The sequence below is a fragment of the Columba livia genome, chromosome 8 (assembly GCF_036013475.1).
Source record: "Columba livia isolate bColLiv1 breed racing homer chromosome 8, bColLiv1.pat.W.v2, whole genome shotgun sequence".
In the NCBI taxonomy this organism is placed as follows: Eukaryota; Metazoa; Chordata; class Aves; order Columbiformes; family Columbidae; genus Columba; species Columba livia.
Window position 1 is genome coordinate 13,597,665 of NC_088609.1, and position 19,999 is coordinate 13,617,663.

Below are 19,999 nucleotides of genomic sequence, written 5' to 3' on the forward strand. Positions count from 1 at the left end.
GGAGAAAAACCAGTTTTTGCTTCTCTCTGGCCATGGACCAGACCATAACTGGACACTTAACCACAAGCTTGCTGCAAAACCTGTCTTGATAAGTGTAATGTCTTGCACAGATCTCAGTGGGTCTTGCAGAAGGTTACATCCAGACTGTTTTGTCCTTTGGAACTACATTTCCCACCTTCATTTAAATCAGACCTTCATTTGTCTCTCTGTTAATCTGAGCCCTTCTGCAGCCCCAAAATGCAATTTAATGTTACAGCAGCAAGACAGATTGAATTTTTCCTCTGTGTCTGAGACGGGGAAAAGAACCATCCATGGGTGAAGCCTTTGGCAGTTGAGATTCATCCTGCAGTGTGACAGGCAGTCATCTTTATCTCTCTCTGCTGAGTGGCAGTAAAAGGCAAATAAGATGCTTCCTACCAAATTAATTCTTCTAATTTCTTTCCATAGAGTGCTTTTTTTTCTGCTGCTTTAAAGGGCTACTGTGATGTGTCATTCCTGGGCACCTTACAAGGCATGGTAATTTCAGTACTTCCCTCTTGGAAAAAAGACTGCGTTATTTGTAAAGCTATAGCTCAGAAATGCTTTAGACCAGAGACTGCCACTATGGACTCCAAGTCGTGCTGCATCCAGTGGCTCCCTGATTTTGCAGCTGGAAAACAGACTTGGTGAAGCTCAACTTCCAGTTAACTGTTAGAGCATATAACATCTCCTGAAAAGACTTCAAACTAGTTTCTAAATTTATACTTTTCTTCGTACTGGAATAAGTGGCATTTTAGAAAGACAGTGAGGAAATCAGTCCCAAATCCTGCTGGTCAGAGAATAGACATGGTCCTTCCCATTGGTGCTGGGATTGTGTTACAGCTGGCAGATGTCACAGCGGCTATGTCCCTCACCAGGCACAAGCCTCCGAATCTTCAGCTGGTTTTGCAGAGCCCCAAAACCCTCTCAGAAACTCAGTCATTGTCAGTGGACGTGGATCTTGTGGATATTAAACCACATGTGTACAGCCAAGAAGGTGTTACAGCCAGTACATTCCCGCTGCTGATAGTAGAATGAAAATACAGCCTTTTCTGTGTTACTCGTGATGAATGCAGAATGAAAGGGTCAAATCCAAAAGCTAATGGCTGGTCAGAGATTCAGCTTGGTGAGGGTTAAGATCAAGTCTCCAGGAGTCAGGAAAGAGAAAGGCCTCAAGTGTCCTCGAAATTTCCATATGACATTTAGGTATCAATAACGGCATTGTTCAGGAGTAAGAGCTCATTTTCTAAGAAAGGCTCTCGCTCCTTACAGACTGGGCTTCCTGCAGCTGAGGATGCCAGGCTGCTCCTTGGCAAGAAGCTGTCAGTTCATTTTAAATGTGCCCAGATTAAATGAGGTATGAATTAACACTGTTCCGCCCACATTAATACATATCGGTTTAATTCTGCCGAGGACACTGACCTGAAAATATTTGATGATGTCAACATTTCTAGGGAAAATTTTATGTGGAATTTTGGTGGTTTTGTGGTTTATTTTTTCTTTAAAAAAGCCACTTGCCTTTTTTGTTTTTTTTTTTTTAAGGATTATCTGTTAATCTTACCCTGTTACAAAATGTATCCATAATCCTCATGGCAGTTACTTAGCAAGTCTTAAACCTGTCATTAAAATACCTCCTCTTGTTACTACAATCAGCAGTCTTAATCCACTGCAAGTCTCCTTTTTTTTTTTTTTTACTTTTCTCACTTTGTTCTAAAATGTCTTAAACCAAGGTATGACAGGTAGCAAACAACCCCACATCTAATTACTTGGAAGAAACAAATAAAGGGAAGGAACTTGTTTGTGTGGTGAATTCCTGGGAGTTTGGAAAATAGAGGCTGTAGGAATGTGCCCTGGGAAATTTTAAACCCACTCCAAAGCTGTGGGTTTGAACAGCAGCGGATTTAGTCCCTGGAAGGCATCGATGGGGAGAGATGCTGCCAAAAGAGGGGGAGGCCGCCAGCAGCTCCAGACGTGCAGCCCTGGCCCCAAGGTGAGGATGCGGGAGGATGCTCAGACCCAGCAAAATACGTGTTGAGCTTTCCCTGGAAGTGCTCGGCAGTGCCCAAGCCCCTTCAGGCACCGAATCCCCTGGGAAAGTGCAGATTTGGGAGATACAGGTGCGGCTGGACACCGGTGAGTAGGAGGCCAGGCGGTGGGAAGCAGAGAGGAACACATTGCTGCAGAAGTGGGTGCGAGGTATCAGGAAAAAAAATATAAGGCCAGTAGTAGGATGTCTGATTCATGGGAAAAAAAGAGCCCGAATTAGAGAGGAGCAGAGAAAATGTGGCAGCTCTACACGTTACTGGAAGGAGAAGGAATAAAATGTTATTTGGTTGGTGCTTTAGTAGGATTCGGCACCAAGCACAGGTTAAACGCATCACACAGCACCCACTTGTTTGAAGCTCTGAGCTTGTTCTATCCCCAACCCCATCATCCCAAAACAGAATCTCTGGAGTGGGGGTATCTATGGCTGCTCCCAGCATGTGCTCTCTGTGATGTTTTTTTAGGGGAAAACAAGAGCTCAGTTTCACACTCCCCAGAGACCCCAGGCTGTCAGGGGAGCTGCTGGGTAAACACGCTGGTTTGAAATCAGATATGTCCTGTGCAGAATACTTCAGAAGATAATTAGGCTGAACTGGAATTTTTTTAAAGGCATTAAATCGGTGAACTTTTCAATCTAAACCAATGGCACGATGACCATGTTCGGAATAAGGCATTATGGCCCTTCTTGGAGATCATGTGTTGAAGTTGTCTTGTTAGTAGAGAGACATTAATGTAATAAAGGAAAGCATTGTGGCCTGGAACAGCTGGGCTTTTCTAGCTGCTTGCCTAAATGTGGGTGATTAATGACCAAAATGCATCTTTGCTGAATGGCACTGAGAGTCTGGAGGTATTTCATGGTATTTTCCTTTTCCCGTTTTTGTCAGAGAATTGTGGCAAACAAAGCTCCATTGATGTAGGGCCATTAGGGATATGCAAAGTCAATACTGTATTATTGCCTATCTGATGGGTGACAATAATGTTACTTTGTTACCCCATGGTTTATGCTGCAGGATCCAAAGATGCTCAAAAACCCACTTGGTGCTTTTGGAGACTGGAGCCACTCAAACATTTTAATGAGATTTGTTGTCATTGCTGGAAAACACTGCTTCATCCAAACCAAAATGTCTTGCACTGAAATAGCCCCAGTAATAACATTTCCATGGGAAAGTTTTCAGAGTATCTGGGGTCAATTTATAAGCAGAGAAGGTTCTAAACGAGAACCTTGATCTTCTAAATCTGAAAGCAGATGTTTTAATGGCAACAACTAGAGAAAAAACAAATCAGTTTTGGGGAAACATTTGAAAAGTTTGGTTCTTGTTCCACACCGGAATAAAAACACATTTCCAGACCTTGGAAACCTTAATGGAAGTGTACTGCTGATCTCCAGCTGCCAGAAACTTCATGGCCCATCAGAGAAGGGACTGTGTGTAGGTCGTTTGCTGGTCCAGCCACACCTTGGCCCCTTGCTTGGACTTTGGTGGGGACATCACCCATCTTCTGTTCCCTGCCTGCCCAGAAAACTCTGGCAGCACACTTTGCTTTGCTTTGCTTTTCTTGTTGAAATGTGAAAAGTGGTTCACAAGAAATACGAAAAGCTCCTTTGGACCTGGGAACAGCCATATGCATGGCAATTTCCTTCACCTAAAGGTATTGCTGTGACCAAAGAAGATATACCTTGCATTTACCCAAGAACCTCTCTTACAGACTTTTTTTTTCTCCTCAGGCAATGTGTTGGCTTTTATCATTCAACAGGCCATGGGATTGTTTTCCCTAACATCCTCTTAAGTAGGATGTATTTTTCAAAATACTGCCATTCCTTTCTCTGAAACAGGTTTTGATGTGGCTACTTCAAATCAAAACCATGAGCTTTCCTCTCCTCACGCCCACCGACTTAAAATCTGCCCCTGATGCCAGTGGTTCAGAACTATCCAAATAAAGCAGTTTCTTTAAGGACTGTTTGCTTTTCCTCTCAGGCTCCTTCTCTTGACACTATATTGTTTGTGGAAAAAGAGTTCTCTGGGTGGGTCATTTAGCTGTCGTGCCTAAGAAGTTGCATTTGAAGTCTGGTTCTGTGTAGAAGAAAAAATACGTCAAAACAGCCTTGAAAATGCAGTTCAGTTTTTTCCCCCCTCCATGTCAGGATGTTACCTTTTTCCCTCTGTGAAACAGCTTTTTCCCATGAAAAACAGCTTCATGAGGACATTTGCTGTGTGGCTCCAAAACGCAGCAAACATAACCCTCTCTGTACCAGGAAAGCGGATTACTTCTTGAATAACACCTTGCCTATGCAGTTCTGCATTTTAACTTCGCTTGAACACTTAGTCCTGAATATCTTTGTATCAGGGAAACATGCTTAATTATGCCTCTGTAATTCTGCCTGCTGGACTGCAATCCCTCAAATTAATGATACGTGGGATTTTGTTGATGATGTTGTTTTTTTCATTTGAAATTATGCCAAGGAGCAGTTTCCCTCTTCCATCTTCCCCCTCTACCTTTTGACTTTAAAGCAGATTCTCTGTGTTCCTCAAACAAAAACTCCTCCAAGATACTTTTTACAGAGTGGCATGTACACAGTGGGCCAAAAATGGCATTAATGTATTTTTCTTCTATGGCCTTGGAATGACGTGTGTCTAATGTGAATGTGTGTTGCCTCGGAGAACGCTGTGTTTTCTATTCTTGTATTTGATTTTCTGCAGCTGGGAAACCACGTTTCACAGGTGGTTGGTAAGCTTATTAGATTATTCATAACTGGTTTTATTTATTTTCTTTCCTCTTTTTTTTTTTTAAAAAAAGCAATTAGAAACATGTGTCAAAGGAGGGCCGTGATGATTAGAAGCACTGCTGACATCTATTTCCCAGTTACCTTTCGCTGTTTTCACTCAGTTTATATAGAGCACGGAGCTGGTACTCATATGAACGTGCAGTTTACACATAGACATGGGGCTCCAAGACCCCACTGGCCAAAGGAGTAAGATGTGTGTGCTATTCTTGTTGGAAATAATTTATTTAGAAAAAAAAATTGCTGATGGTTTATCAGGGTTTGCTGCTTGAGAAGCTTCTGTTGCTTTCCTGGGACTGAACAGCAATCACAGTAATAATTATGATAATGATGATGAATGCTTTGAATATTTTTCTGCTGGTGATCCCAAAGCAGTGACAAACTCTGGGCACGCAGCAATTCATCTGAAGATGAGACTATGGCAGTCTCAAAAGAGGCTCATACACCAGGAAGGGGAAAAGTACTGAGGAAGTCACTGTTGGGGAGAAGTTGAGCCTGCAGAAGAGGGTGGCTCCAGACCCTGTTTGCAAAACCTCTGCCAGGATGGTCCCAGCCATGTGTGAGCCAGATACCAGCTCTGCATCTCCTCCAGAGGAGGACTCTGGTAGCTCTCATGTGGCCTGTTCAGCTTCTGGTTCCCAAAGGAGCCAAGGCTGACTTTCCAGAGGTGCTGAGCTTTGACTGGCTGGGATTCAGGGTGTGCATTACACCATGTGAACAGTCAGACCCCAGAAAGCTGAACTGATTTTCGGAGAGGAAGTTCTAGCAAAGGAAATTAATTCAGGGTTGTACATTGCATACAGATTTCTTAAAGTGCTTTTATTTACAAAAAAAGTAGAATTCATATGTGGTTGAAAGTGCTGGATTTTTAAAGGATTCATGCATGCAATGGAAGGAGAAGGGGTAAAAAGATCAATATAAGAAATAGTAGTTTTGACAGGTGGCAGCCACAGCGAGAAGGTAGATATACTGTTTTTCTGATAGCAGAGACACCAGTACTCTGCAGTCTTCAGAACTCTTAGAATTGTGTCTTTAGAGCAGACTCCAGGAGCAAATTCATAAGCCCTTATATGGGGGATGCTCGGTCCAGCCCTATGGACAGGACAGGGAAGCACTGCAAATGCAGCTGGGAGAGGTGCCCACATGGGCTGCCAGTGATGGGACCTTTTTTGCCTTCATCGGGCACAGAAACAGACACTTGACCCTTGTGCCTTTTATTAGCTATTCACCCTGCTCCAGAGCAGTGCACACCAACACACTTTGAGCAGAAAGTCTCTGCCTTCCTCTTCCTCGCTGTGTTTAAATGTCAACTGCATTTCCCTATTGGTTCCCACATCACAGTCGCCTTTTTCCACAGTCAGCCAGTAACCCCCTCCTTTCCTCCAACTCTTCTGCTAAATAATTCAGATGCTGAAAAGCTTCATTTTAAAATGCTCCTGGCTTATTTGTACCCTTCATGCATCACAATTTTATGCATTGTCTACTTCTCTGCCTTCAGGTCATTTCTTATACACAGGAAACAAGAACAGGATGGCAAAGTTTGCATGAAATATCTGTTCTTGCCTGGGAGAAAACACGGACTGCTGACTCAGGCTATGCTACGAACAGTCCAAACACTGTAATATTTTGCAATATATTTACAGCCCCACTCTTCCTCCAGCCGTGCATTTTCCCACTCTAACCATCCACCACGACTTGTTTGCACAATTGTCCTCCTTGGAAATCACCCACCTTAAAGAGCTGCTCTTTGAAAATATCAATCAGGGGAAAAAAAACTTGAAAAAAAGGTTTTGGAAGGCAGCGGGTGTCTGAGGTTGAGTACGCACTTACAGCTAACTTCACCCTAATGCACGTCAAAGTTGCAAAATGTTCTTTCTGCATGGCAAATGTCCCTGAGAGCAGCCTGTTGTCCTGCTTGGTGGGTACGTATGTGCCAGTGGAGGCTGCCACGAGCTCTGCTCCTCAGTGACCTTTCTTTCACAGACGGAAATGAACTTCTTCATCCTGACATCTGCAAGCAATATGGAGCTGCTCCATACCGCACAGCTTGGTTTCCTAACATTTTGGTGAGGAAAGATCACGTGGGATGAGCTGAACGACGTTTTCCAATTTGCTCACAGGTCTCACCTCTGGTTCTAATCACTTCATGGAAACCAATAGCATATCTATGGTGTATGATCAGAGGAGACACCAGATTTGCCCAGCTATCTTCTTTTTCCCCAAAGGCTCTTCAAAGTTGTCTGAATTCCTACTTTTCAAGTGGGGAGTTAGTAGGAGGACTTTGTTAAGCAGTCATGGAAAGACCTAAGGAAAAGAAGCAGTCTAATGGCTGACTTACACAGAAATGAATTAATCTGGCCTCAGAGGAATCTGGAGCCATTCTGGAGTTTCATTGTGCAAATACCAATCATCTTACCCCAGAAGTCACCCACTTTGCTGTCCTAACACTGCACAGCCACCATCTCTGCCCTGGCTGGGACTACCCCCAGTAATGATGCTCCTACAGATACTGGGAATTAACCTCAGTGAGATCAGACCATGTTCAGCTTGGAGTCACTCTGAAAATACCACTAATCTCATCTTCTTGGTCCATGGGTACACTGGGTTGATACTGCTTTCTTTGCTTGCACTGGAGGTGGAAATACCTTACTGCTTGCTTGTGGTCCTGTAGGATCACTCATCAGTGCTGGGAAGCACAAATAAATAACAGATTACAGCACCACCTGAAGTTTATCAGAATTAGGATTGGGGTTTTAATTGGCTAATGTAAGGAGAAATATTTTAGGCTTTTGTGGGTGGCTGGATTCCTGTCAGTGAAGCAAGAAAAAGACCCTTCTGCCAACAGCCATGCCAGGGCTTATCTCCCCTCCTCCACTGCTGGTTTATTAATGTCAGATCCTGCTTGATTAGCTGAGCTACCATCATTGCTTGTGCTTCCCTGTGTATCCACATAGATTGTTTCACAAATGGCGAGATGTCTTCTTTCTCTGGTTACTCTGCAAATATAATTGTACGTGTTTTCCAGTCCTCCCAGCTGCACCGAAGTGACTTTTCCTGTAGCAAGAAGTTAGTCCAAGGTTTTGCTGCAGCCTTGATGGTTAAGTTACAGGGAGCTGTTGGGGCAGACTTCAGACTTCTCTCATGTTTCACTCCTAGATTACTCTTTTCTCTTTTTTTGCAACTTCAGCTCTTGGTTTTTCTTGTGTGGGACCTGCAGTTATGGTGCTATCTCTGCCTGTCCCAGTTCATTCCTGGGGCTCAGCAAAGCTCCCCTCACTTCAGGGAGCTGGGAAAAGATATGACTCTCCCAGTAAACCTAACAAGAGCAGTTTGTGGTAGAAATTGCAGGAAAAAAAGCTTTCCACCCCCCCGCCTCCTCCCATCACCGCCTTGGGCGCTGGTGCTTACCAGCATTTTCCCAAGGCTTTCTCCACTTTATTTTCATGTAGTCAAGGAAGCAACTGGCTCTTTGGGATTTACATGCCTTTGAGGTAAAGGCAGAGCAGCTTTGAGAGGTGAATCTTTCTCTTTGCTGGCTTTACAAACCATGGGAGAGGGACTTCGCAGCTCAAACTTTGCAGCCCTTTCACGCCGTCAGAGCTGATACCTTTCCTTTGAAATGGAGAATGTGGCAAGTGATTTTTGCCCAGTGTCTTGAGTCTTAATCCAACTTTTGCAAGGGATTCAAGATTTCTGTGGGTAGTTTCTTTTTTTATTCCTCCTCTGACCCACTTTGCTGCTGTGCTTGGATAAATAATTTCTGCAGGGTAGGAAGTGCAGCCAAAGTAAGTAGCTTAATGTCTTTTCTCAGTAAAAAAATCGTAAAAATGATCAGTCTCAGATTCACTTTGACACTAAATACTGTGCTCAGACACAATGGAAAAATCACAAACAAAAACTGCATGAAGAGACTGGCTCCAAAGTAACTCACCCCGAGTTACTTACACTCATGCAGAAAACTTCTGCTTTCAGTTGGAGTATGAAGGCAAAGCTGGTGTTAAATCTGGAAGCAATTTTCACCTAAACTTCACCTGGTGGCCTCATCAATCTTGCATGATCAATTCGGCCCGTCTTGTCCTTGTAGAGCTGAAAGCAAAATGGGGTGATAGAGGATTGTTGTTTTGATACCGTATCACATTATTTCTTAGGGAGTCCTGCAAGGGGAGAGAAAGGGACATTATTCCATTATTCCCTGCTAATCTGGGCTGTTTGCAGGGCACGGGCTGGAATATCTCTGGGTTTGCTTTGGAAATCCCTGCAGTGAATGTGGCTCTTGCACACCCAGAGACACCCACAAGTCAGCTCCTGAGACCTCAAGGTTTCCCTTTTATGTTTAAATTCAAGAATGAGGAATGCAGCTCAGTACCTCCCTAGGAGACCTCGGTGGGTTTTGGCCACCTTGTAGAAGGAGCAGTGTGATTCCTCTTCCCATCCATGGTGTCTCCTCCCGTGGCCAAACAGCCCCATATGTTCCTACCTGAGAACTTGCAAAGAGAAAACGAGCAAGATGCAGTCATATCTGAAATATGAAAGCACCCAGCACTTTTCTTCTCCTTCTAGCTTTCTGTCTTTTTTCCACTTGGGTCTTAGTGGTGTCTTTATAAGGAAAGATTTTTTTCCTGCCAGTATTAGAACTGGTCATCAGATACCCTCATCCTCCGGCAGTTACCTGATCATGTCTGTGCACACTCCTGACACTCTGAAGTAGCCCATCTGTAGATCATAAGAAACCTGAAGTTATGTCTGTCTTTGTTGACTCCAGATAATCAGGTAAAGCTTTGTTCATGCCCCAAGGACAGATAATAAAAGAAACAGAGAAGTTCAGATAAACTGGAAGTAAAACATTACCTCGAATTCATGTTTGGTTCATATAAATAAAGGTGATGTTTTCACTTGCCATTAAATTTCATCTGATTCACTGTGTTGTCCCATGTTACCTGTATGGCGTTACTAAGCATTACAGTATTTTCTTTAGTACCTTAAAACAATCGGGTAAGACAATTTCATTTCTTATCAGCAACACTTGTGGTTACAAATCATCTTCCATAGTGGAAAAGACTGGGAAACATTTACTTATCTGCCCTGCTAAAATACTTTCTGGGCATAAAGGGGGTAAAGGGGAAAGTAATGTTTTCCAATAGTCACCAAAGCTAGAATTTTGTATGAAATTTTAATTCATCATATATTTTTAATCCTAGAGACCTGATCTGGGTAGGATGTTGTTTGTGTATCACGTACCACGCACACACGACGTGCTGCTCAGAAGCACACACACACACGCACATATACATACATCACTTGCCCGGGATTATTTTGCACTTGGCAATTTATTGCATCCACATATTGATATATTAATATAAGTTGAATTAATAGGATGGACTTCTGACAGGAGTGGAGTGCACAGCATGGTGGATCAGCCTGCTCTGCTCCTCTTCAAGCACCCCTGCATTGTCCCTCCAGCTGGCACTGCCAGATGAAGCATTACACACAGGTACTGGTGCCCCAGTCCTCCCCATAGGTACCAGCACTGGGCTGGGTGGCTGCAGTGAGGTCTCACACACGCCCTTTGTGTTTTGCATTCTCTCTATTGACTTCAGTGTATTTTGGCTCCTTGAGGATCAGGGTTTTGCGGTTCCCTGTGTGTAGGCGATGCCTGGTGAGCTTGGCCCAGGCAGGTGCACAGTTCGCTGGACTCCAACCCCGGTCCAGCTCTTCTCCTTCCCACAGCTGCGTGCTCACTGCTCCATCAGCACAGATGGATTTCCATGCTCGATTTGTAGGAATAAAAGAGCCAGATAAGAAATATGTTTTTAATAGTAATGTCACCAATGAATGCTGAGGATTCTTGATATCAGCCATTAAGTAAAAGCAGGGGTAGAATGAGCATCATTTGTCTCTTGCCAGCTTATCTCAACTGGCTTTCATTTAGAGGAGGAAAACCCCCCAGTCATTGCTATCCAGGTAATAGTGAAATATATTTGTTGTCAGCAACAGGTCAAAATGCAGAGATATGTTATTCTCAGCAAGCTGACTTCACATTTTCTGAGCTAAATGCTGGATCCCTTTCCTCAATTATTCACATATGTTTTCTGGTTTAATAATAACCCACATGCTGTCCCTTAAAGAAAGCTTGCAGTTTGCAGCCTTCATGATGTTCCACTAGAATATGGTCTGCTTGGCCTTTTCTTCTTCCAGAGGCTGAGCCAGTAAATCTGAGAGATGAAGTTAGGAAAGGTGCCAGTATGAAGTGCATTCTGTTAAAATACAAAAATAAACAATTTACTGACCATAGAGACTGCAAGTGACAGTTTCAGTGATGCAGGTTCAGAGGAGTGACTTCAATAACAAAGCGAGCCCGATGGTCGCACAGTAATAGCTAATTGATGTTGGCCCTCAGCACAAAAATGCTTCATCATTCAGCATGTTTGGAGGTGGCTGCTGCTGTGTTCCAGCATAACATAACTGCATTCCATGGGGGAATAGTGTATATGTAACGTTACACAATAAATGCCAGTGCTGGCTGCCTAGCAAGTGCTCGATAACTTTGATGTATGGTTTTGTCTGGTGTGCGACATGTGACAGCAGAATTGCCTGGGTAAACCCGGGTGTGCTCTGGTCTGAACAAACACGTAGTTTCTGTTACAAGTGCCGGAGCTGCATGGCAGATGTCTCTTTCCTTCTTGCTCTTCTTTCTTTCTTCCACGCTCTTCAAAGTCTTCTACAAAGCTTGTTACTTTTCTGCCCACATAGATTTGGGCTGCTTTTAGATCAGCTTGGTTTATGCCTTTTCTCACCCCTTGGATTCTGTGAGGGTTTGCTCACCATCAGAACAGCAAAGGTAAAATCAAAGTAGCAAGCATGAGCTAGCCTTGTGTAATGCCTTTTTGTACGCTGCTTTAGAGTTACAGTACACACAGTGATCAGAGCCATGGGCAGGTGCCACAGCTGATTGTAATACAGAGATTATGGTCTGTTATCCTATATAAAAAGCACAAGGATGCTAAAGGTGGAGTTCATCTAGGAAAAAGGGAGTTAAGCAGCAGTAGGCATGGATGGAGCTAGATAAGGAGTAATTTGTGCAGTCAGGGATGTGCCAGGTAAGAAATGAGGGGTGGGAACAGCCGTGGTCAGAAAGTCCTATTCCTGAAATCTTCTATTCATGTATCATTGGTGTCTCATTTTCAGCTCTGAGGCAGCAGGGAGGCAGTAGCTCAGGAGACATCACCATGATGGGTGAGGCTGTGCTCATCAGCATTACAAATCCTGTTGTGAGGTGTTGGATCCAGAGGACCAGGCCACTCACCAGTGGGGGTTTCAGTTTCCAACAGAACTAAAAAAAAAAAAGTTTTGAGAACACAGATGGTGTTCACATACCCAAACCTCATTTTCTCCCTGGGAAAAAGCTCAGGGGGGGATTTTTGACCAGCATCAAATACACTTTTAACCAAGATAACTTAGTGATCCCCTAAAGATGAAAGACTGAGGACTTTTGGATTCCCTTCCTCGCATGTATCACCTCTGGGTGATGCCTCAGCAGTCAGGCATTAAGCAGTGTCCTGCGACTTCTGAGCCCCTGTGTTCTCAAAGAGATCACTTTCAAGTGTAATGCAGTAAAACCTCATATGATTTCCATATGTCCTGCTGCGTGAATATTTTGCAACTGATTCACGATGGAAAAAACTTATAAACACTTTATCTTGACAGAAGCAATTCTTGAGGTAGCAGGAGATAGGATAGCGGAGACTTTGAAAGGAGGTTGTTATTATCCAGTAGCATTTTTCACTGTATGTCTATGAATTTTATGTCAATGGGTCACCTCCTTTGAAGAGAAAGAGTGAAAATTGACCTGTAGGACAGGTGAGGTCCTCCTCAAGCCTCCCCATGATTATTTAGCTCCAGAGCTGCTTGCAGCCCTGCCAACAAGGCTATTAGCTGAACAAGCCACAGACCCAGGTGCCTCAGCTGGGAAAGAAAATGATCCAAGCTTCAACATATGGGGCTTGCTACAGCTGTAGCCACAAGTGCTGACTCCTTTGCTGGAGGACACAGAGGGGCCAGATGGAAAACAAAGCAATGCTGCCATCGCTGCCCACAAAACCGGACAATTTAAGGCAGCTGGCGATGAAAAGGCACCGCATAGTTCTGACAGTGTGTAACTGGCTGTGAGAGCACAGCTCCGGGGGTGACATGGCTCTTGCGAGCTCCAAGTGTTGTGCACAGGATGCAAAAGCCTCAAGATCTGCCAGTCTGGGCCTCCCAGGTGTTCCCTATGAGGCTGGAAGTTGTTTTGCTTAAGCTGGGGGGACATCTTATCTGCTATAGGACTGATTTTGATGGTCTTTTTTTTTTCCCCCCAAAATGATGACCCATTTTTTGGTGTCCATTTAGATACTCCTTAGAGAGGGACCTGCTTTCTGGAGAAGGTTGAGCACATGCTTCTCTGCAAACCTCTGCCAGAAGCCATGGAGCCACTATCACAGTGTCATGGACCATATCGCTGAAACCATTCCTAGAGCAGCCCGTCAGCAAAGTAATATGTTGTGTGCATCTGCCATGCTTCAGAGATGTGAGAGAACCTGCACAGTACCGTGAGCTGGGGCAGCAGGCCAAGCAGAGGACAACCTGGAGCAGCAGCACCAGGCTCAGCAGCTCTGCCCTGCTCATGAAGACTCCGGTTCCTGTTGAGCTGAAACCCCAGTGACAACCTCAACTGTAAAGAAAACTGATGGTTTATGGTCTCACCTCAAACACATCACGGTTTTTCTACTGTGTGATCCAGTCCTGTTTGGACCTGTCTGCCTACTAATGTTTTGCAGGGTCATTTAACCCCTCCTGACTCTGTACCCCACATTTTTCCTGTGAAAAGCAGCAAATGTTCATCTCTGCACCTGACTTCAAACGTAAGAAGTGCTCACCTCTCCAAAGCAAGATCTTTCAAATGCAACTTCTGCAATGTTCAAGCTGGAGTTATCTCCAAATGGAAGTCCTGGTATTAACAGTTGCAAAGCTGATCAACAGCTGAGTGACGGAGCCAGCCTGGAAACCCCATACACCATCCCTAGTGGGTGGCATCAGACCTGGGTGATCTAGACACTGATGTAGATGGAAGACCTCAAAAGCTGAAGCAGGAGGGGAACAACAGAGCCTTGGCCCCAGTCACTGGTCCAGAGCATCTCTCCTGGGACACCGATGGGCACAGCTCTCACACATGGCACACAGGTGACCTGTCTTAAGTCCAGGTGGGATTTAGTGACCCTGAGGTCACAGGAGCTCAGATGTCCCCTGCGGATCTCTTGAATTCTCATAAAGAACTGTTGGGTTAAGTTAGTGAATCCATGATAAGAGCCCTCCTTTATATCTCTCAATCCTGTTTATTTGCTTCCCATCTTATGGAAGTGCATCCCTACCTTTAACTGGGAATCGGAAAGATAACTACTGCTAGTGGGGGAATAATGTTGCATTAACTGCTCAAAACACCTGGGAGAAGCTGTTTAGATCACATGTTTTCAATGTGAAGGGTGGTTCAGCTCTGTGAATTTGTAGTAAATCAGCACGTCATAATAAGAACAAATGTTTCATTCTCACTTAAAAATTACTATGGTTAGAGACTTGTAATGTGTAGTTTTCATGCAGGGTTTACATGACGGGAACTTAAATCTGTTCCATTTTCATCTATAATTTAAAACGTGTCATTTTGATCGATGAATTAGTAAAAGAACCCAGGATAATTTTGAAACTACCAGCTTAGTAAAGTTGTCTGACCTTGCAAATAACCTTTCCAGTTTAGAAGCCTTTAATAGCTTAACTATTAGCTAATCTCCTGGGAAACATTTTCCCTGGGCAAAACTAGTATGGAAATATAACACCAGTAATAAGGTTTCCATCTTTCTCCTATCTTGATCTTTTTAATTAATTGCCACTCAGTAAAAACATAAGACTGGGAGGCAGGGGATAAAAATCCTTGCAAGGGGAGGGCAGGAGTTAACTGTGGGCTACTTCTATCCTTTACCTGCCTTTTTTGCATAGATTCATTAGGTGCTGAAATATATTAGCAATTGTTAAGGCAAAACTGCTGCTTGATTGCCTGACACTTTTGGCTGAAAGCTGTGAAATAGATCACTTTGTAATGGAAAAAAGCTGCTCCTGCTTATAACGAGCAAACATTAAAAAACCCTGAATGCTTTGCAGGGCACTTCAACAAGCCCCCGGGAGTTTTTGTGTTACGGTTTTGTTGTAGTCGGCGCTTGAGTTTTGCGGGTTGTTTCCTTCTGGGGAAGGGCAGTGTTTTTTCCAAAGACTGCAAATAAGCGATTTGTTAAAGGAAAAACAAGGACTTGTGTATAAGTGAAGAGGACAGGGTGGAAATTCGTTGCCCAGGTGAAATGTGGACTAGTATCTAGCTTTCTAAGCATCCTACTTGGTTTATTTTTCCAAAGTTTTAGTGTCATTTTATCTAATGGCCCTCCAATACAAGCATTATGTTGAATTTATGAGAGGTTCTCCCTATTGCTTTATTTGGCTGATAAAGGGGTTCTCATTTTACTATATGTGCATTTTGTGCTATGTTCTTCTGTGCTGCCTGCAGAAAAATAAAAAATCTGTTTCCTAGGCTAGGAGTGTGTGACCTGTACATTGCTTGAGCTCTCTGGCAGCTCATCTCCAGGTTCAGCTCATGTCCTTTTTTTGTTTTTAATTTGTGTGAGAGAAGAGCTTGGTGAGGCCTTCACTTACTTGCAAGCTTTCTGCATCTTTTGCTGGGCCACAGATCATCCACCGTGCAGGTGAAGCCACAGTTTCTGTAGCAATAACATAGCTCCTGGATGAAGATACACAGAGTTTTGCTGCAAGGGTATGGTGCCACAGGGGCTTCCCACAGGCTTATCTTCAGCTGCTGAAGTTTATTTTGCAGGTCCGCACTTCAAGCACTTTGGCTGAATGTGTGAAGGTAAGTCCGTGACACAACCAGCATCTGCTCTGGCATCCCCTGTCTTGGCTATTGATCTCCACCCATCTCCTTCCTGCCTGAGACTCTGCAGATACCAAATGCACGTGATGGATGGAGCACAGGGTCCTGCTCTGCGGGCTCTGTTTTTAGTGAAAATGAGCTTCATCCTTGCTCAGCGATGGGTGTTGCCTGGTGACCTTTGAACCAGCACTTAAGCCCCTGGAGCACAGAAATTAGACTTCAGTCTGGAAGGACCTTTGCTCCAACAGATGACCTGTTATTTTATCTTGAGCAGCGGCAGGCGTGGAGGAGCATTGGCACATGGCTTTTAGAGCTAATCACTCACGGGCTCTGAGGAGAGCAGGAATTTTGCTCCCTCCCCCTCCAGTAACCTGGGACTTTATGGTGTGTCTGGATCATTTCAGGCTGATCCTTCCTTAACTTTTTCTATTTATTTTCTCCCCAGTGCAAACTTCTGATGCAGTCCCTGGACCCCTCCAGCACACGTGATAGAGGCTCTTCGCTTGTGCCCATTGAACCCAACCCCTTCCCCATTGCAGGTCCCTGTTACCCCACTCCATGAGCCACCTGCTGTGTGTTTCAACCTTCTGGGGTCTCCCCACCGAACCATGAGTCTCCCATACCAAAATCCTGTCTTCTTGGTCTCTTTCACTACCGTAATTCATCCCTGATGATGCACAAGCAGCAATCCAAGGAAGAGGTGAGAAGCAACAGCTCCCTCACTGTCTGTCTCTGCTTTTAAGCCTATAGGGAAAGCCTGAGGCTACAACCCATTTAGAGAAGGGAATCTCCATTTTCTCATGCCCTGAGGCTCCTAAATATTTATTGTTTATTCAGTCAAGTTCTGCTCTACCTGACAAGGGCTCCATGCAGTGACTGAAGTGTGGGGTAGCAACACAGAAGCTTATGTCACAAGAAAATGATAGCTGTCATAGATGAGAGAGACTGAGATGCTAACCAAGAGCTTTTGTGACCGAATTGTGGAAAGCCACACAAAACTTACATGAGAGCAGTGGTGAACAGGGCTTCTTCAGCCTCCCTCATCTCCTGTTAGCTCAACATCTGCTGTAGGGTATCTCCAGAGCTGCTTGTCACAACCTCTATCCATCAGGAGGTCTGGGCTGGTGGGTCAGGCCCTGAATTCGTTCCTCTAAGCAGGTGCTGATGGCAGGCTTGTTCCAACCCTAATGATGGGGGCAGAGCTTACAGGCTCCCAGTGGGCAGGATGAGACTCTGTGAGAGGAGGAGCTGGTGTGGCCTCCTGGTTGTGCTGGTGGTGATATCGGATGTGGTTACTGTTAGAAATACATTAAGAGATGCTCAGTGTCACAGGAGACAGAAGACATGAACCTGTTGTGTCTGTCCGGAGAGTCTCACAGCGGTGTATCTCCAGCACAGTGGCTGTCTCCTCCTTCTCTAATCCACTACCTTCATGATGATCCTGTGCCTCTGGTTTCCATCAGGTTATCCCTGGACCATTTGCATCCCACAGTGTGTGCCCAGTCCAAACGCTGGATGCATACACGCAGTTCTTGGAAGCCCCTGAGCTAATGGGACTGTACCTGTCCTAGCAGCAAAATGCCAAACAACCCACAGAAAAGCTATTTAATAGAAACTCTGGACTGTAAAGCTCCTGTCTGGTTTGGGACGTTACAGCTGCAAAAGAGAATTCATGGCTTCTTGCAGAGGACTACACTCAAAGTAAATAATATTATTTCAGAAAACAAATTTCATTTAGCAGCTTGAGACCAACTGCAACAGGATACGAAGCAGGGGGAAAAATTAAAAATGCCTTGCCTCCAGGGCTATTTATTATTTATACACCACTGTGCCTAGATAAACTCCTCCTTGAAAGAGTAGGACGAAAATAATTCTGCGACGTTGAAACAAACTACCTATTTAAAGTGATTTTATGCCTGAATGGCCTCATTATAAAAACAGTCAGCATGCAATAACTTTTTACCCTTTTCTACATTATCCAATGAACTGCTTTTTGTCACTCTCACCAGTTTCAGTGCTTTTCATGCAACCACCTTGGTGGAAAGCCTCCACGGTTTCCTTAGAAACATCTTCCTTCCTGGATGTTGACCCATGGTGGTTGAGGTAGTGAAAACCCTGGAGAGGTCCTGTTCAAACAGGAAAGAGCAGACAGTTTAATGGTCAACTTTGCAGCAACGTTCCTCCACAGTTTGCAGTAGTTGGGAGCTATATATATTAAAAAAAAATAATCATAATGAATGTTTCTTTATTTCACGGTCAGCTTTGTGTTGGTGTTTTTGTTGAGCTTGATCTGTAGCTCACGGGATACTGTCAGGCAGCGGTAGGGTAGAGATGGTTCACTTGTAAAGTGCCGGCGCTTTGGAGTTGCCTCCCTGTGTGTAAATAGACTTTGTCCTTTGGAAAAAATACATACTGTTGAGCTTATAGGTGCATTTACAAGTACATGGGAGGCAGTTTGAGAAGCTGTAAATAACATCATTTTTCAAGTGTTTTGCAGCAAGAGGCTGGAGTCTAGCAGTCCACGAAAGAGCTGGGATAAACACTCTTCAGAATGGGATATTATTAAACTAGGCTTATCTCCAGCTCTGCTTGTGTCCAAACACTTGTTCCCTGGGCCAGGTGTCCACTCCAAGTGTTGATCACCATTGGTGTTACTGGAGATGTTGCTCACAAATTTGGAGCAGGCTTCAGGGTAACCCTCATGTGAAGGGACCCAGTGAGACCTTTCTACCATGGACTTCCCACAGAATCATCCCCACCTATCTAAGACATCAACGAGAGCAAGTCCATGGGCAGGTCATGGGTGCACATTCATGTGCAGAAAGTCTGTGTTACATATCTATTGCACTCAGCTGCTAAATCTACAGGGAAATCTTGGTTGCAATGGCTGGGGATAAGCAGAAAGAATCAACATATAGAGGCCAAAAAGGGAGAACTGTAATTAAGAACAACAAAAATAAATTACGCAAGAGCATTTCTCTTAAAGATTTTAATAGCAAACGTAACAGAGAGCAGGTTTTTCAAGCCAAACAGGAAGGAAAACAAACAAAAAGCTACAGCCAACTAATTCACAGGCTTTTAGAAGTCAGGTTATCATCGAGGGACCCACAGACAGGAACTGATGAAGCACAAATCTCCAGGGAAACAGAGGAGGTTTTCAAAGAACACAAACACATGAAACTCTAAGATGTACGTACGTTTATAAATAAGCCCAGGGAAGAGCTGGACACCTGATTCCCAGGCTGAGGGTTATGAGCTGGAAGAAGAGTCTGAAGACGTGATCCATGGTCTTAAAATATGGAAACGGTTGAGAAGGTAATTCAGGTATTTGGATAAGACAGATAATATTAGAGAGAGTGACTGCTGCTGGTCTAGACCTGACAGTGGAAACGGAGGGCAAGGAAAAGCCAAAGAACATTTAGAAATATGGAAGCCAAGTGTTAGGCAGCTTCATCCTCTCCAAAGGGCAGTGATGGTTATAGAAGAATGCTCCAGAGCACCATACACAATCTTTAGGGCAGAAACACTGCTATTAGGTCATACTAGAAACTGTAAGGCTTTAAGGGATCCAGAGCTATGCTTCAGCGTGACCTGCCATGGGTTGAGCTGCTCTTACTCCTTTATAAATATCTCTCAACCTCCAGACAGTTTATATTTTCAATGACATAGTAATGGATAGGGTTTAATACCTACAGGCAAGAGTTAAGTGGTCTCTTGGTGATGTGTAAATTAACAAGTGGACAGTTGCTCCAGAGAGAAATGGCAAACAAATATTTGTTAGTTTTTTTGAAGGACCACAGCCATAAAACTTCGTCCTTTGACTGCAGAAGTGTTTGTGTTTTTACTGAAACCAATGCTAAAGGTGATGGCTTTATTCCTGAGGTAACATCTGTAACTCTGTGATTTACTGTTTTCAGATAACAGGAAAAAAACACAACCCAGAATGTGTTTTAATGTACACTGCTCTTGCAGCATGCTAGGATGACACCAAGAAGGAATTTAAGTATCATTTTACATTAGCAAAATTACTGTTGGTTTCACTAAAATAGCTGATTTTGTGACTGCTGTGCTTTTTATCAGAACAATCACCTGCCTTCTGGGCAAGCAGTCTTGGATAGATATCTTAAATATGTGGAGATATATACACAGATGTATTTCCTATGTCATAGTAACGTCTAATAGGGTCAGTGCTG

General features: G+C 44.0%; 1 protein-coding gene and 1 long non-coding RNA gene across 25 annotated transcripts in view; one reads left to right on the top strand and one right to left on the bottom strand.

Moving 5' to 3' along the window:
* The first annotated feature begins 1,782 nt into the window (after positions 1-1,782).
* Positions 1,783-19,999, top strand: part of LOC110363077 (uncharacterized) — a 36,746-nt gene continuing 18,529 nt past the window's right edge. The window contains exons 1-3 of the long non-coding RNA XR_010474074.1: positions 1,783-2,151; positions 13,229-15,785; positions 16,252-16,506. This is a non-coding gene — a long non-coding RNA (uncharacterized LOC110363077). The remainder of the gene's footprint in view (positions 2,152-13,228; positions 15,786-16,251; positions 16,507-19,999) is intronic.
* The window catches only part of LOC110363002 (uncharacterized), a 339,437-nt gene continuing 325,082 nt past the window's right edge, over positions 5,645-19,999 (bottom strand). For 19 of the 24 annotated variants that reach the window (XR_010474068.1, XR_010474067.1, XR_010474064.1 and 16 more), the window contains 3 exons: positions 17,813-17,932; positions 16,810-17,101; positions 5,645-12,170 (listed from right to left, as the gene is read on the bottom strand). Coding sequence is in view for 8 of the 24 variants with exons in the window: in XM_065071018.1 (XP_064927090.1) it covers positions 17,828-17,932 (105 nt within the window). In the remaining 16 variants the exon portion in view is untranslated. Of the gene's footprint in view, positions 12,171-16,809; positions 17,933-19,999 lie in introns of all 24 variants that reach the window. The other 5 variants (XR_010474071.1, XM_065071029.1, XR_010474070.1 and 2 more) reach the window with 3 other exon arrangements.